Genomic DNA, 15,299 nt, shown 5'->3' with positions numbered 1-15,299 from the left:
ATTATTTGTTATCTTATTGTTTAATTTTTTGAGTTCTTTGTACATTCTGGATATTAGGGCTCTATCTGAGGTGTGAGGGGTAAAAATTTGTTCCCAGGATGTAGGCTCTCTATTTACCTCTTTTACTGTTTCTCTTGCTGAGAAAAAACTTTTTAGTTTAAGTAGGTCCCATTTGTTTATTCTTGTCATTAACTCTTGGGCTACGGGCGTTCTATTAAGGAATTTGGAGCCCGACCCCACAATATGTAGATCGTAGCCAACTTTTCCTTCTATCAGACGCAGTGTCTCTGTTTTTATATCTAGCTCCTTGATCCATTTTGAGTTAACTTTTGTGGCTGGCGAGAGAAAGGGATTCAATTTCATTTTGTTGCATATGGATTTCCAATTTTCCCAGCACCATTTGTTGAAGATGCTATCCTTCCTCCATTGCATGTTTTTAGCCCCTTTATCAAATATAAGATAGTTGTAACTTTGTGGATTAGTCTCTGTGTCCTCTATTCTGTACCATTGGTCCACCTGCCTGTTTTGGTACCAGTACCATGCTGTTTTTGTTACTATTGCTTTGTAGTACAGTTTGAGCTCTGGTATCGCTATACCTCCAGATTCACACTTCCTGCTTAGAATTGCTTTTGCTATTCTGGGTCTTTTGTTTTTCCATATGAATTTCATGATTGCTTTATCTATTTCTACAAGAAATGTCTTTGGGATTCTGATTGGCATCGCATTAAACCTGTAGAGAACTTTGGGTAATATCGCCATTTTGATGATGTTAGTTCTGCCTATCCATGAACAGGGTACATTTTTCCATCTTCTGAGATCTTCTTCTATCTCTCTCTTTAAGGTTCTGTAGTTTTCATTGTATAAATCTTTCACCTCTTTTGTTAGGTTGATTCCCAAGTATCTTATTTTCTTTGAGGATATTGTGAATGGAGTGGTTTTCCTTATTTCCATTTCAGAGGTTTTGTTGCTGATATACAGGAATGCCTTTGATTTGTGCGTGTTGATTTTATATCCTGCCACTTTGCTGAATTCATTTATTAACTCTAGCAGCTTCTTTGTAGATCCTTTTGGGTCTGTTAAGTAAATTATCATGTCATCTGCAAATAGCGATAATTTAATTTCTTCTTTTCCTATTTTTATGCCTTTAATTTCTTTTGTCTGTCTAATTGCTCTGGCTAGTACTTCGAGAACTAAATTGAATAGAAGTGGTGATAGAGGACATCCCTGTCTTGTTCCAGATTTTAGAGGGAATGCCTTCAGTTTTTCTCCGTTTAGGATGATGCTAGCCTGAGGTTTAGCATATATAGCTTTTACAATGTTGAGGTAAGTTCCTGATATCCCTAGTTTTTCTAATGTTTTGAACATAAAGGGATGTTGTATTTTGTCAAATGCTTTTTCTGCATCTATCGAGATGATCATATGGTTCTTGTCTTTAAGCCTATTGATGTGGTGAATAGCATGTATTGATTTCCGTATATTGAACCAGCCTTGCATCCCAGGGATGAATCCTACTTGATCATGGTGCACAAGTTTTCTGATATGTTTTTGTATTCGATTCGCCAGAATTTTATTGAGAATTTTTGCATCCAAATTCATTAGAGATATTGGTCTGTAGTTTTCTTTCTTTGAAGTGTCTTTGTCTGGTTTTGGGATCAGGGTGATGTTGGCCTCATAGAATGAATTTGGAAGAGCTCCTTCTTTTTCTATTTCTTGAAATAGTTTGAAAAGTATTGGTATTAGTTCTTCTTTGAAGGTTTTGTAGAACTCCGCTGTATACCCATCAGGTCCAGGGCTTTTCTTGGTTGGTAGTCTTTTGATGGCTTCTTCTATTTCCTCCTTTGTTATTGGTCTGTTTAAATTGTGTGTGTCTTCCTGTCTCAATCTGGGCAAATCATATGCCTTAAGAAATTTATCGATATCCTCGCTATCTTCTATTTTATTAGAATATAGGGTTTCAAAATACTTTCTAATTATCTTCTGTATTTCTGTAGTGTCTGTTGTGATATTGCCTTTTTCATCCCGTATATTAGTAATTTGAGTTCTCTCTCTTCTTCTTTTTGTTAGCATAGCTAAGGGCTTGTCTATCTTATTTATTTTTTCAAAGAACCAACTTTTAGTTTTATCAATTTTTTCAATGTTTTTTTTGTTTCAATTTCGTTTATTTCTGCTCTAATTTTAATTATTTCTTGTCTTCTACTACAATTGCTGTTGTTTTGTTCTTCTTTTTCTAGGTTTTTGAGGTGTAGTGTGAGTTCATTTATTTGTTGGTTTTTTCTTTTTTTGATGAAAGAACTCCAGGATATGAATTTCCCTCTTAAAACTGCTTTCATTGTGTCCCATAGATTCCGGTATGTTGTGTCTGTATTATCATTTGACTCTAAGAATTTTTTTATCTCTTCCTTTATGTCTTCTGTAACCCATTGATCATTCAATAACATATTGTTCATTTTCCATGTGGTGTAGGATTTTTCCTTCCTTTTTTTATCATTGATTTCCAATTTCATTCCATTATGGTCAGATATGGTGCATGGTATTATCTCCACACTTTTATATTTACCAAGATTTGCCTTATGGCATAATATATGGTCTATTTTTGAGTAGGATCCATGTGCTGCTGAGAAGAACGTGTATCCACTTGATGATGGTTGGTATATTCTATATATGTCAGTTAGGTCTAGGTTATTGATTGTGCTGTTGAGTTCTATAGTTTCTTTATTCAGTTTTTGTCTAGAGGATCTGTCTAATGGCGAGAGCGGTGTGTTGAAGTCACCCGTAATTATTGTGTTATGGTCTATTTGACTCTTGAACTTGAGGAGCGTTTGTTTTATGTAGATTGCAGCTCCATTGTTTGGTGCATACAAATTGATAATTGTTATGTCTTGTTGGTGGATGGTCCCTTTTAACAGTATATAGTGTCCTTCTTTATCCTTCTTAATTAACTTAGGTTTGAAGTTGATTTTATTTGATATGAGTATGGCCACTCCTGCTTGCTTCCGAGGGCCATGTGAGTGGTATGATTTTTCCCAACCTTTTACCTTCAGCCTGTGTATGTCTTTTCCTATCATATGAGTCTCCTGAAGGCAGCATATTGTTGGATTTGTTTTTTTGATCCAGGTTGCTAGCCTATGTCTCTTGATTGGTGAGTTTAGGCCATTAACATTTAAAGTTACAATTGAGATATGATTTGTACTTCCAGTCATGCTTCTTTATTTATTTATTTTAGTTTGGCTAGTTTTACTTTTTTTGGTTATTTTCCTCCTCCTTTACTGAGATACCTCTTGTTGTTAGTTTTGGGCACTATTTTTCAATTCCTCTTCTTGTAGTATATTGCTCAGAATGCTTTGCAGTGCTGGTTTTCTTGCTGCAAATTCTTTTAGCTTTTGTTTATCGTGAAAGATTTTAATTTCGTTGTCAAATCTGAAGCTCAATTTTGCTGGATACAGTATTCTTGGTTGAAATCCATTATTTTTCAGCGTTTGAAATACATTGTTCCAGGATCTTCTCGCTTTCAAAGTCTGTGCTGAGAAATCAGTCGTTAACCTAATTGGTTTACCCCTGAATGTAATCTGTCTCTTTTCTCTGGTAGCTTTTAATAATCTCTCCTTGTCCTGTATGTTGGCTATCTTCATAATTATGTGTCTTGGAGTTGGTCTATTATAGTTTTGAATGTTTGGGGTCCTGTAGGCTTCCAGGATTTGGCAATCCATTCCATCTTTCATCTCTGGGAAGTTTTCTACAATTATTTCATTTAATATGCTGTCCATTCCTTTGGTTTGAATCTCTGTGCCTTCTTCTATCCCGATGACTCTCAAATTTGGTTTTTTAATGACATCCCATATCTCTTGAATAGATTGCTCATGGGATTTAAGCATCTTTTCTGTGTTGACTATACTCTTTTCAAGTTGATAAACCTTGTCTTCATTATCTGATGTTCTGACTTCTACTTGATCAAGTCTATTTGTAATATTCTCGTTTGAGTTTTTAATTTGGTTTATAGTTTCCTGCAATTCTAGGATTATAGTTTGATTCTTTTTTAAGATCTCTATCTCCTGGTAGAGCTCGTTCTTTGCCATTTGAATTTGTTTGTTTAATTCATTTTCAAAATATATTTTTATTGCTTGGACTTGCTGTCTCATGTCTTCTCTAATATTCCTTTCCATTTGAGTTAGGTATGCCTTGAGTTCTTTCCCTATCCCTGCTTCTGATGTTTCTATGTCCTCTTGTAGAATTAAGTTGTCTTGCATTGTTTGTACTCCTTTTTTCCCTTGTTTCCTCATGTTGTCCCCGTTGCTTTCCAGCTCTATTTGATTGTCGTGTTTCTACTCTCTTCTATAGATTTGTTTTGGTTCTGTATTACTCTGATGCCTCTCCTTAGTGTTGTTAAATTATGCCTGCTGACGTGGATTCCACTGTGAAGGAAGATCCGACGTCCGAGCTCCAGTGACGACACTACTTTGCTATGACCGGCCCCAGTTCCTTGCCTGGGTGTCCTGATGAGGTGGTGTGACTGGACTGTCTCTGTTTGATTTCAGCTCCCAGTCGCGGCAGGCAGGCGGTCTCTAGCCGCCCAGTATCACAGGCCGCGGGCGGGTGATCGGTCACCTGCGGCCGGGTGTTCTCCTACCGCCCAGCTATGCGGGCAGTGGGTGAACTGTTGCCGGCGGGCAGTGGGTGAACTGTTGCCGGCGGGCCTGCAATTTCCAGCTGCCCAGTCTCAAGGGCCTTGCCTCTAGCCTCCTGGTTTCTCCTGCTAGCCTTCTGTAGCCGCAGGGCAGGCCGCACGAATCAGTGGGCCTGGATCTCCGGGGTCCCACAGTTGGCAATTGGGATCCAAGGCACTCTGTCCTTTGGATTTTTCCTGCTTGCCCCTCCCCAGCGCTAGCTAGACAGGTTTCGTTTTGGCTGCAGATGGGTAGGGGGGGTTGCAGGTCAGGTGCCTCTAGTTCCCCCCTAATCTTTATGCAGGCTCACTCTGATTCTCCCTCCCCCAGCAAGCCTAGGAGAGATTTTATGCGAGTTCCCGATGTATGGGGGATGGGCTGAGTGCCACACACCTGTTTTGTTGTTGAGATCTGTCGGAGAATGGCGGTGGATATATCAGCTGCTCAAGATGCTGACTGCTGATTCCCTTGGTGGAGTGCCCGCTGTGGGGGATGGGACTGTACCGCTTCCTTCCCCGTCTAAACTCCCCCTCTGAATATTTCTTGAAGAAATAAACTAATGTATAAATAAACAAGCTCACCTCCAGGAAGCATTGTCAACGAGCCCTTTGTCTGTCTTCAATGAAGTCACTTTTTCAACCACCTGCAAGCTGCTATTATTTGTTCTTTAAAGTGTTTCACCAAGGATGAATCTGGAAGTCTCTTTCCTACTCTGTAGGATTTTTGTTGGTGGTGTTTGTTTGTTTGTTGTTCTTGTTGTTGTTGTTTTGGTGGTGATGATGAGTGAACCCAGGACTTCGGGTATATTAGGCAAGCACTCTACCAACTGAGCTATTTCCCCTTCCTTCTCTGTAAGTTTTATATGTAAACCATCTAAAGCAAAATTATAAGGTGCAATGAGTTTTGAAAAACTCTTCACAGCTGAATTTTAGCCCTCAAAGTGCACGTTCCTTAAAATTTACTCTAAACAATAATATCAATGCTTTATAGGACACCAAATATTAAATTAATATTAATGGTAATAACAATAATAATTTCCTTTTTGTTTTTTCTCTATTTTCCATATTTTTATTAGTGCATTATAGTTGTACATAATGGTGTAATAATTTCCTTTTAAGTAATTGACTGATGTCAAGAAGTAGCCAAACCAGTGACATGCAGTCAGAAATTTATATTTTTCATCAGAAAAACAATTCACTACCAATGACAAATAACAGTAGGGCCACTAAAACTACCTGTCATGCATCTAATGAAGACAGATTCTCTGGCTACCACATATAATATGTAATATCCAAAAGCGCTGCTGTAATTCACAGCTAATTAGTGTCTTGCCGTTATGAGAGGTGTCATGGCCTAACTCTCTTTTCCGATCTACTCAGACCTCACAAGAGCCGACAGACACGCAAGGATCACAACAACCCAATTAGCACCCACCCCAACCTTGGGCTGCTGCTTCTCAGAGCCACCCCAGCATCAATAAATCATGCTCTCTCATGAAGCTCTTCCCTGACAGCTGCAAGCCAGTGCTGCCCAAGGAATAAAGACAATACTTCTAAGGAAAACTCATGTGGGAAAGATGGAGTAGAAAAAGGATACTATTTGCCTGCCTTTACCCGCACAGCAGTCAGCAAAATTGAAGACCATCAATTCTGACTGATTAAGGAGACAACTGCACTAAGAAATAAATCCATGAGCGGTACATCTGAAGATTTTTAGTGATAATCAACAGTCAGCAATTGGATTGTTTGTTTATTTAATGTGGATATATTGAAGACCTTTTTCTTTCCATTTTTTTCCCCAACATAGCCTTTCCTCTGGCTAATAAGAAAAGTTTCCTTTCAGGGGAACATAATAGGATGCATTTACTTTATCTCCCAGTGAATACACGGCAATCAGATAATTTGTTTGAAAGACTCTAAATTGTTTGACTTCATTGAAAAAGAATCTATAATGATATGCTGGTCTCTGAGCAAGGCCTACAAAGCTTCCTAAATCCATGAGCAAGCTCTAGAGTATTCACAGCACACAACAGCCAATATCCTCGTAATTTTGTTCTAAGCCTGTAAATCTGTTTTGCTCCATAATATTCTTTTTAGAGAATGTTCTGAGCCATTGCTATAGCCTAAATGTTATTCAAAGATAAAATCACGTAATTCAGCTGTTGCTGTTATTTTTCTCATGGAGATATTAGTCTTATGTATTTTTAATGCTGATCTGAAACATTTCACCTAACTGTAAATGACTACTACCTAATTTAATATATAAATATTGTCAAAGGCAAATAAACTAATATGAATGCATTTAAACAAGGAATTCTCATGTATCTCTTCTTATTAAGCATAGAGACTTCAAAAGATTCAGTTTTCTTCATCCATACATAGTATGCTCATGAAAATACTTAAATATTCAAGTATTTATCTACAAGAATCTTCACTATATCATATTTTATAATAGCAAAATCACTGAAAATAACAAAATGTGCAAAACTTGAAATAGGTCAAATAAAATGATCCTTGTTTATACAGTGGAATGTTATGTAGCTTTTAAAAAAATATTAAAAGGCATGCAAAAATGGTCACAGGATACTGCAAAACAGAATTTAAAATGGAGCCTGGATCCACATTACACATGCACACAAAATTGTGTGTATACATATGCTTATATGTGCACATAAACATACATATACATAGATAGATTTTTCCATATTTACAAGATGGTCTCAATTTTGTTTCCTGTGTATGAAGGTGTAAGTGTATATGATTGTATATAAATATATGCAGATGGAGTGTAGAAAAAAAGGTTGACAGAAAAAATATTTTAAACACAAAATTTATTTTCAGAAAGTGATATGTTAGATAATTCTTATTTGAGTTGTTTCTGTTTATATAAATTTTTAATTTTTTTATAATCAGAACAATGTTATATAAAATATTCATGTCACCTGAATTTGTACAGGTATACATTAGTGTGAAGTCCCAACCAGGTAGGGTATTATTCTGAGCTCATAATGAAGTATTTGATTACTGCCCTGGGTATAAGCAACTTTTAAAAGGTTAGGGACATGTTAAACTTGGACACATTTCAAGAATGATAATCAGAACAGCATTATCTAACCTCTCGTCCGTGAATGTAGGAGTTGAGTCAAATCCACATGATTTTGAAAAATCATATAGATTTAGTATCAGAATAGGCAAAAGGACCCTCTGCAAAATCTGACTCAATAATACCATTCTTGATTTTCTCCAGCTCCAACCCACCTGCTCTAATATTTAGGACCACCAGGTAAGCAGAAAGGTAACAGATGCCAAAAACACATTTCATGACCAGAGTACAGGTTCAAAGTTCCCAACACATGGGGGCTCAGGACCTGCTTCACTGTGACTCCATGAAGCTGTCCTGACTCCTAGCTCTGAGCCAGGCAGACACAGTGAGGTATGGGACATCACATGTACTAAGCACTTACTCCAGATCTGAAGGAATGAAAGGAAGCAAAGTCTCTTCCCCAACAAGGTTTACATCTAGTCAGGAAAATTGAATAAGAGGACAATAACACAAAGGACAGGCTTTTTTCCACTGGAGATCAGGATAAGGCAAGTGGAGAGAAATTTTGATATTTAGAGCTAAACTACTGTAGAGACTTTAAGAAAAGGCCATTCTGCAACACTGCAACATAAACCTTTAAAGATATTTAAAAGCAAAGACCTACATGTATCACCTGAACTCTCAAAAGTTCTTTCTCAGGTCTCCTAAGATTCTGTATTTTCTAGGGTGGAGAAACACGTACTTGACCTTCAGCTGGAAAACTACATTTGATGACATCATACATATCATGAGTTAATTAAATGCATTTGCATTCAGCATTTCAATTCACTTCCTATTTACCAGGCAAAGACAGGTAAAATGCAAATGCATACATATGTGTGTGTTTGTATGTGTTACAATATGTTAAAATTTATACATTACATATACATTATAATGCACATATTATATGTGTGCATATGTGCATATATACAATTATATCATGGCCAAATTAAATTTGAAGACAGTATAGTTTTTGTTTCTTGCTTATCATTTCCCTAAAAGGATCCTAGATAATGCTGAAGTGAAAAAACACAGCCAGATTTATGTGCTTACACTTTCATATCTTGAGTACATATATTTGAAACTGTTTATAGAGACTACTAGCCATAGGAAATTTTTGTGTTAATTTTTATATTACTCCTGAGTAGTTCTGTAGATTTAATTTTGGAGTTATTATGAAGAAAACAAAAGAAGGCATGTTTAACATGTCCATATCCACACAGCAGGTTCATGAGTGCAGACTCTCAAATTTATATTCCAACTCCACAAAATAATGTCCATACCTGAAAGGGAGAAATCTCCTTTCTGGCTTTCACTCTCTCTGATGAGAAAAGCACCCGTCTGATTTTCTGAATATAATAGTTGTTTTTCTGCATCTGCTCTTTTAATTGCTCCAAAGAACCATCTAAAAAGAGAGAGATGTAAAACCTTAATTAAACATCAGCGTTCAGTTTTAAAAGCAAGAAACTTAGCAAGAAAGTGTCCTAACATCAGAAACATCTGACACACTAAATAAGTTGTTACAAATATAAATAGTGACTTTTGCACTTGAATGATTTTTCAGGATGTCCATAAAATAAATTATGAAGCAGAAACTTGGGGGATGCCTGCTCCACACCCCTCCTCATCCCTACAATCTGAAATCTTGTTCTCTCCTTCTATCAAAGCCAAAGCCCCTCTCTAGACCTTGTCATGTAAGCCAACATGATCCAGTCTCTAAAATTACTCATCATCACTATCCAAATGTCCACTGCTTACCTAATACCACCTAGATGTTAGGAGGCAAATATTTCAATTAATATTGCAGTGTGAGGGATTAAAAGTGTACTCCCCCAAACATTAATTCCTTTCTTTTCCCATCTCCATTGGGGCCCAACCCCACTAAAATACATGTAAGAGGAATTTATTAATACAAAGGAAACTTTAGTCAATGAAGAGATTATATGAAAAAGCTACTTCTGGCTGAGAAGTACCTTCTTGGTGCCACCTCACCCTTTGTCTTTACCCTCTTATCTTTACCCTTTCAAAAATATAAGAGTTAGATGCAGAGATTCTATTTCAAGCTTTGACTCATGAATGAATCCATTGGCAAGCAGTCACATGCCATGCCTAAATCAAAAAGAGGGGAAAGTGCAATCCACCATTTAGAAGACAGAGAACTGGAAACACTGGGGGGGAACTAAACTAATGGATGCCACACTGATTCAGTGTCAGCACCAAATTAACAGTCATAGACTATTATTGGTCCAACAGAAACAATGAAAAACATGGAAAAGTTCCAAAGTAGCAGGTCACAAATTCATAGAAAATACAAATGCCTGTTTCCTACTATTTCAGAAATAAGTCAAGGGAATACTAAATAATAAAAACATAATAAAAACTCAAACTGACCGAACATATAGAACAGTGATGAAAGGACAAATTATTCAATAAATGATGCTGATATCATTAATAATCCATAGAGAAATATAGATGCTACCAACAGCTTACACAATAATTTCACATAAGGATCTAATATAAAAGGCAAACTTTAAAACTTTCTAAGGACATTAGACTAGAGCAAAAAGAAAAAGATATACAAACCTTAAAGGAATAGATTAATAATATTTATTGCATTACAATTTAAAACTCCCTCACCAACAAGATTACTATGGAATAAGATTAAAATACAAGTCACAAACTTGGAGAAAATTTTTCAAAGTATATAACAAAAAATAAAATTAATATTCAGATTATATTGAGATCTAAAACAAAAGACAAAACCGTAGGAAAAAAATGGCAAAGTACATAATTGGATAGTTCACAGAAATGGGAAACCCAAATAATTAATAAAAATGAAGAAGCACAGTCTATCTATGCTAATTAAATATTACATATAAAAACCACAATGAAAAACAATTTCACACTTTTCATGCTGACCAAAATTTAAAATTCTCACATTATCAAATATTGGAGAAAATATGAAATAAGAACTTTATACAGCCAGCAAGTGGAGCATGCCTGTAATCCAAACACAGGAGCCTAAGGCATGAAGATCACAAGTTCAAGGCCAGCCTCAGCAACACAGGCTCTTAGCAACTCAGCAAGACTCTGTCTCAAAATTTAAAGATAAATAAATAAAAAGGGCTATGGATGTGGTTCAGTGGCAAAGTGCCCGAGTTCAATTACCAGTCCCCCCCCCCAAAAAAAAAAAACTTCACACAATACTAGTGGCAATATAATTTGGTTCAACAAATTTATAGAGCAATATGGCATTACTCAATTTCACTTCCTGACTTATATGGTGAGTGTGCCAAAGGAGAAACATGACAAAAAAATTCACTAAAGAACTCAAACATTGAAAAGTTGGACACAATTTTTGTGGTAGAGCACTTGCCTAGCATGCATGAGGCCCTGGGTTAATTTCCCAGTACCACCAAAAAAATGAATAAATAAATAAATAATAAATGTTGTTTTCGACATATATAAGCTTAGTTATGGATATTAAGTGTACTTTTACTCAGAAGTTGAAATGCATAAATTGTTCAGAGACAAAAGGAAGTAGAAGAAATTTACATACCAATATAATATCCTTTGCATAAAGTTTAAGCAAAGACATTAAAAAAAGTATACATGTTTTTATGAATACATGAATGCCTAGTGAAATTTAATATTTAAAATCCATTTACAGAAATGACAAAATTTCTTCACACAGTATTTCAAGTGAAGAAGCACCATGGATGAAATACTCCTAATCAGCTCAATGCATTTTCCTCATTCAAAGTGCATTGATTATTCATATACATTAAAATGCTTGGTCAAAACATAAATACGTAAACCTTTACAAGAATTACAACTTACCTAGAAAATTAAATTCTTTAAATTATAATTTTTATCTCCTATATTTCATTCTCAAGTACAAACATTCCATTATGTTTTATGTATACACATTATATTAGTATTTTAGATAATCAACCTTATAAATGATGTTTCCATTACCCAACATACATATAAGCAAGCAGTTTTTGTAAACCAAATGATTAAAGATTAAGCAATTTTACTATAAAGAAACTCTATAGTAAGTTTTAAAAATCCTGTCTCAATTTTGGATTTTTGTTTAGCAGATGGGTATAATTGCTTTATGGACTCAGTACTGAATCTACAGTAATGATGAAATTGATATAAATATTTGACTGGATGCATCAGGTCACTTTTTTACTTGGCTGAGCTCCTACCAGGAAGAGAATATAAATAATAAATTGTTTTCTGGATGTAGCGGCATCGTAATACCATCCTTCATACTCTAAGATGACGCACCTGCTATGGATTGCAATCTTTGGAGCATGTGATGCCACAGAGACTAATGAGAAAACAATAGCTAGTTCCACGCTCTGCACTCGTGAAAACTATTCCTGAATTTGAGGTCTGAGCTGTTGGCAGGACTGCCATTCTCTTCAGTTCTGCCTTTAAGTGTCCCTGCTGGCCCTATTGTGAAAGGACATGCATACCAGAGGTTTGGTGGCACATCACAGCCATTTTTGACCCCCTCTTTAACCTGCAGTTCTTATAGGGAGTAAAACAATGAGTACTGAGAAGGGATCTAGATATCATATGAGATATAAATTGCACAGGTGACCCAAACAGAGCAGTGGTCTTTAGAGTAGAGTTTCTAGACCAGGAGCATCAGCATCACACAGAAATTATTAGAAATGGAAATTCACAGGCCTCATTCCAGACCTACGGAACCAAAATCTCTGGAAGTGGGATCCAGCAATTTGGGTTATAACAAGCCTCCCAGGTGGATCTGATGTACATTAAATCTTGAGAACTATTGACCTATAGAAATAGTAAAGAAATTAGATATTTACATAAGACAGATACACACTATTGATATTTCATGAAAATAATCTATTTGCTGTACCACAACTATGCCATGAAGAAGCTATTGATTAATAATAACTAAAAGGACACAATACCTATGATAACCTATATCCCAGGAGAAATAAATGCTTCCATTAGATGAAAACTGAGCAAAAACCCAAGGATGGTGGCACATGCCTATAATTCTAATGGTTCAAGAGACTGAGGGAGAGTCACAAGTTGAAGGCCAGCAGCCTGGTCAACTTAGTAAGACCTTGTCTCAACATAAAAATAAAAAGGGCTAGGGATGTATAGCTCAATTTTAAAATGCCCTGGGTTTGATTCTCAGTACCACCACCAAAAAAAAAAAAAAAAAAAAAAAAAAGGTTAATGCCTATTTGTGGCAAAAGGAATATGTGACTAAAGTCTAACTTTTATTTTGCAAACAATTTATCAAGTATCCACTGTGGGTAAAAGGCTACAACATGACAGAGAAAAATCTTCAAGACATCATTAAATGAAAAGAGTACATTGCAGAGCAATCGGAATAATATAGTCCTATTTATATTTTTAAGACCAATCGAAACTCATATGTGCTTCTTCTCTGAGATATGATAAAAGTGATGACAAAGGACTTTCAGTTCTTACTTTGTGCTCTTCTGTATAATTTGAATGTCTACAGTGAGACGTAGTTGTAGATCACATTATAATTTATTTAAATATAAAAAATTAAGTTATTTAACAAACTCTAGGTGTTGTAAAGGTGTGGACTAGAAAGTTGGCAATTAGAATTGATAGAGACAAGAAAAAACCCAAAGGAACATGAGAAGTGCAATGATGGGAGAGTCCATGCACCACCAGGGTTCAACTCTGAATGACTACAGATGGTGTGCCCGTCAACACCTTAGAAAGCAGTGTAGACTAATGGTTAAGAGTGACAGCATCTCACTGGAGATGTTAATTAACCTCCCAACTTCAATTTTCTCCTTTGTAGGTGGGAACAACAACCCTCACAGCCTTGTTTTCAGATTAAGAAAAAATCACATCTGTGTAGAGCTTGATATCTGGACACATTTGTTTTCAACCCATTTTAAGAAAACTAATTTAAAGGATAAATTATAAATTGTTTTAGACCTGTTGAACTTGAGCTCATGATTGAACATGATCTGTAATTATGTTCATAGTTCATCCCTGCCTATCGTTCCTGATAATCTGCCACCAGGTGGCAGTAGCCCATTTTACTAATTCAAAAAGAGGAAGAGGACCTTAATCTGTATTTTACCAAAATGAATAAATAAATAAAGTGAGCTTTAATTTAAAAAAAATAGCATTACCACTTAAATATCAACACTCACATAATATAGATATCAACCAAATGTATATTTTTTCCATTGTCTCCCTAAATAAAACAAGAACAGCTGGTCTTCAACTACCATAGACAAATCCTGAAAATAAAAATAGAAACAAGGTCCTAAAACCTATCCCAGAAAAAAATTAAATATATATTTAAATATATATTTCTCCCAGAAAATGCAAAAAGGAAAGTTTGGGGTCAACTTGGCCTGATGACTGGGGAAAGTAACCTGGGAGAAGATCCCTGTGGTAGCTCAGGGCTAAGGGTGTCTTTATTGTTGTCATCATAGCCATATGTGTAATGACAGCTAAAACCAAATCTTGTTCTCACCAGTGTGGCTTGGGATATTTCCATGGTATTAAACTTGGCAAAATGCCTATAGTTTGCAGTTCACACTCGTAACCACATTCAGTCATTTATCTTACCTAAATGAAAGGCTTGGCTCCATGTTCCCTTCAGCTATTGTGTTTCAACAACATTGCCAGGAAGGCCTCTGTGAAGTCCCTTCATTTCCATTTGCCCCCAGTATAACCTCCATCCAGTTCATCATCACCACATGTGTTATGACAATATTCTGCAATCTCTTCTCTTTAAAATAAGTTAAAATTAAGAGCTTATATTTATTGATCATGTACCAGGAGCCAGGCAATGTTGTCACAAGTTTTTACAGGCATGATCTCAGTCTCCTTTCTCTGCTCATTCCACCAACACTGGGTTTATCTTCTAAAAGTATGAACTGGTACATCTTACCAACATATACACATAAATAATGTGGATTTTGTTGTTTCACTGTGTTATTTTGATTGCTTTTAGAATAAAACCCATTAAGCTGGAATTGCAGGGTCTCTACCACCTGTACTTCACCTGTGCCTTCAACTTTGTCTTTCCTTCATCTGCTCCAGCTAAATTGGTACTGTGACCATTAGTTGTAAAAGAATTACTTACACATGATGCTTATTCAGAATTCCTGCAATATTCAGTGACTACTACTCTTCTAGTTTGACATGAAGCAAACACAAACTAGTACCACATATTTTATTTGTTTATTTTAGATTATTCCTTATGTACACTTGTGGCCCAAGGACTGAGTCTGACTTGACTTATTTCTGGCAGGAAGCTTTGGCCTTTGGAGCAGTTAAATACTTGTTGATGAAACCATCAATACATTGTACTCCAGTGAGGGTGTTTTATATAGTCTTTGGGTTTATACTGACCATTGAACTTCAGATAATGTGGTGTTTTCATGTAATCTTTTACTTCTGTTTGCTACACACTTTGCAACAACATAAAGTGCCTTATCTTCTATGGGCCAGTTCCTTCATAGTTGTGATGTTAATTGGCATTAGAACACAGATTCTGATCTG

At 36.0% G+C, this 15,299-nt stretch overlaps 1 protein-coding gene across 2 annotated transcripts in view; it reads right to left on the bottom strand.

Moving 5' to 3' along the window:
• The window catches only part of Frk (fyn related Src family tyrosine kinase), a 107,495-nt gene that overhangs the window by 49,762 nt on the left and 42,434 nt on the right, over nucleotides 1–15,299 (bottom strand). The window contains exon 3 of one of the 2 annotated variants that reach the window (XM_005340844.4): nucleotides 9,026–9,147. The exons of the other annotated variant lie outside the window; for it this stretch is intronic. Coding sequence (XP_005340901.1) covers nucleotides 9,026–9,147 — 122 coding nt within the window. The remainder of the gene's footprint in view (nucleotides 1–9,025; nucleotides 9,148–15,299) is intronic. 2 annotated transcript variants of the gene reach the window in all.

The sequence above is a fragment of the Ictidomys tridecemlineatus genome, chromosome 8 (assembly GCF_052094955.1).
Source record: "Ictidomys tridecemlineatus isolate mIctTri1 chromosome 8, mIctTri1.hap1, whole genome shotgun sequence".
Classification (NCBI taxonomy): domain Eukaryota; kingdom Metazoa; phylum Chordata; class Mammalia; order Rodentia; family Sciuridae; genus Ictidomys; species Ictidomys tridecemlineatus.
Note: the sequence above shows the minus strand (reverse complement) of the source record. Positions and strands in the feature narration are given on the sequence as shown.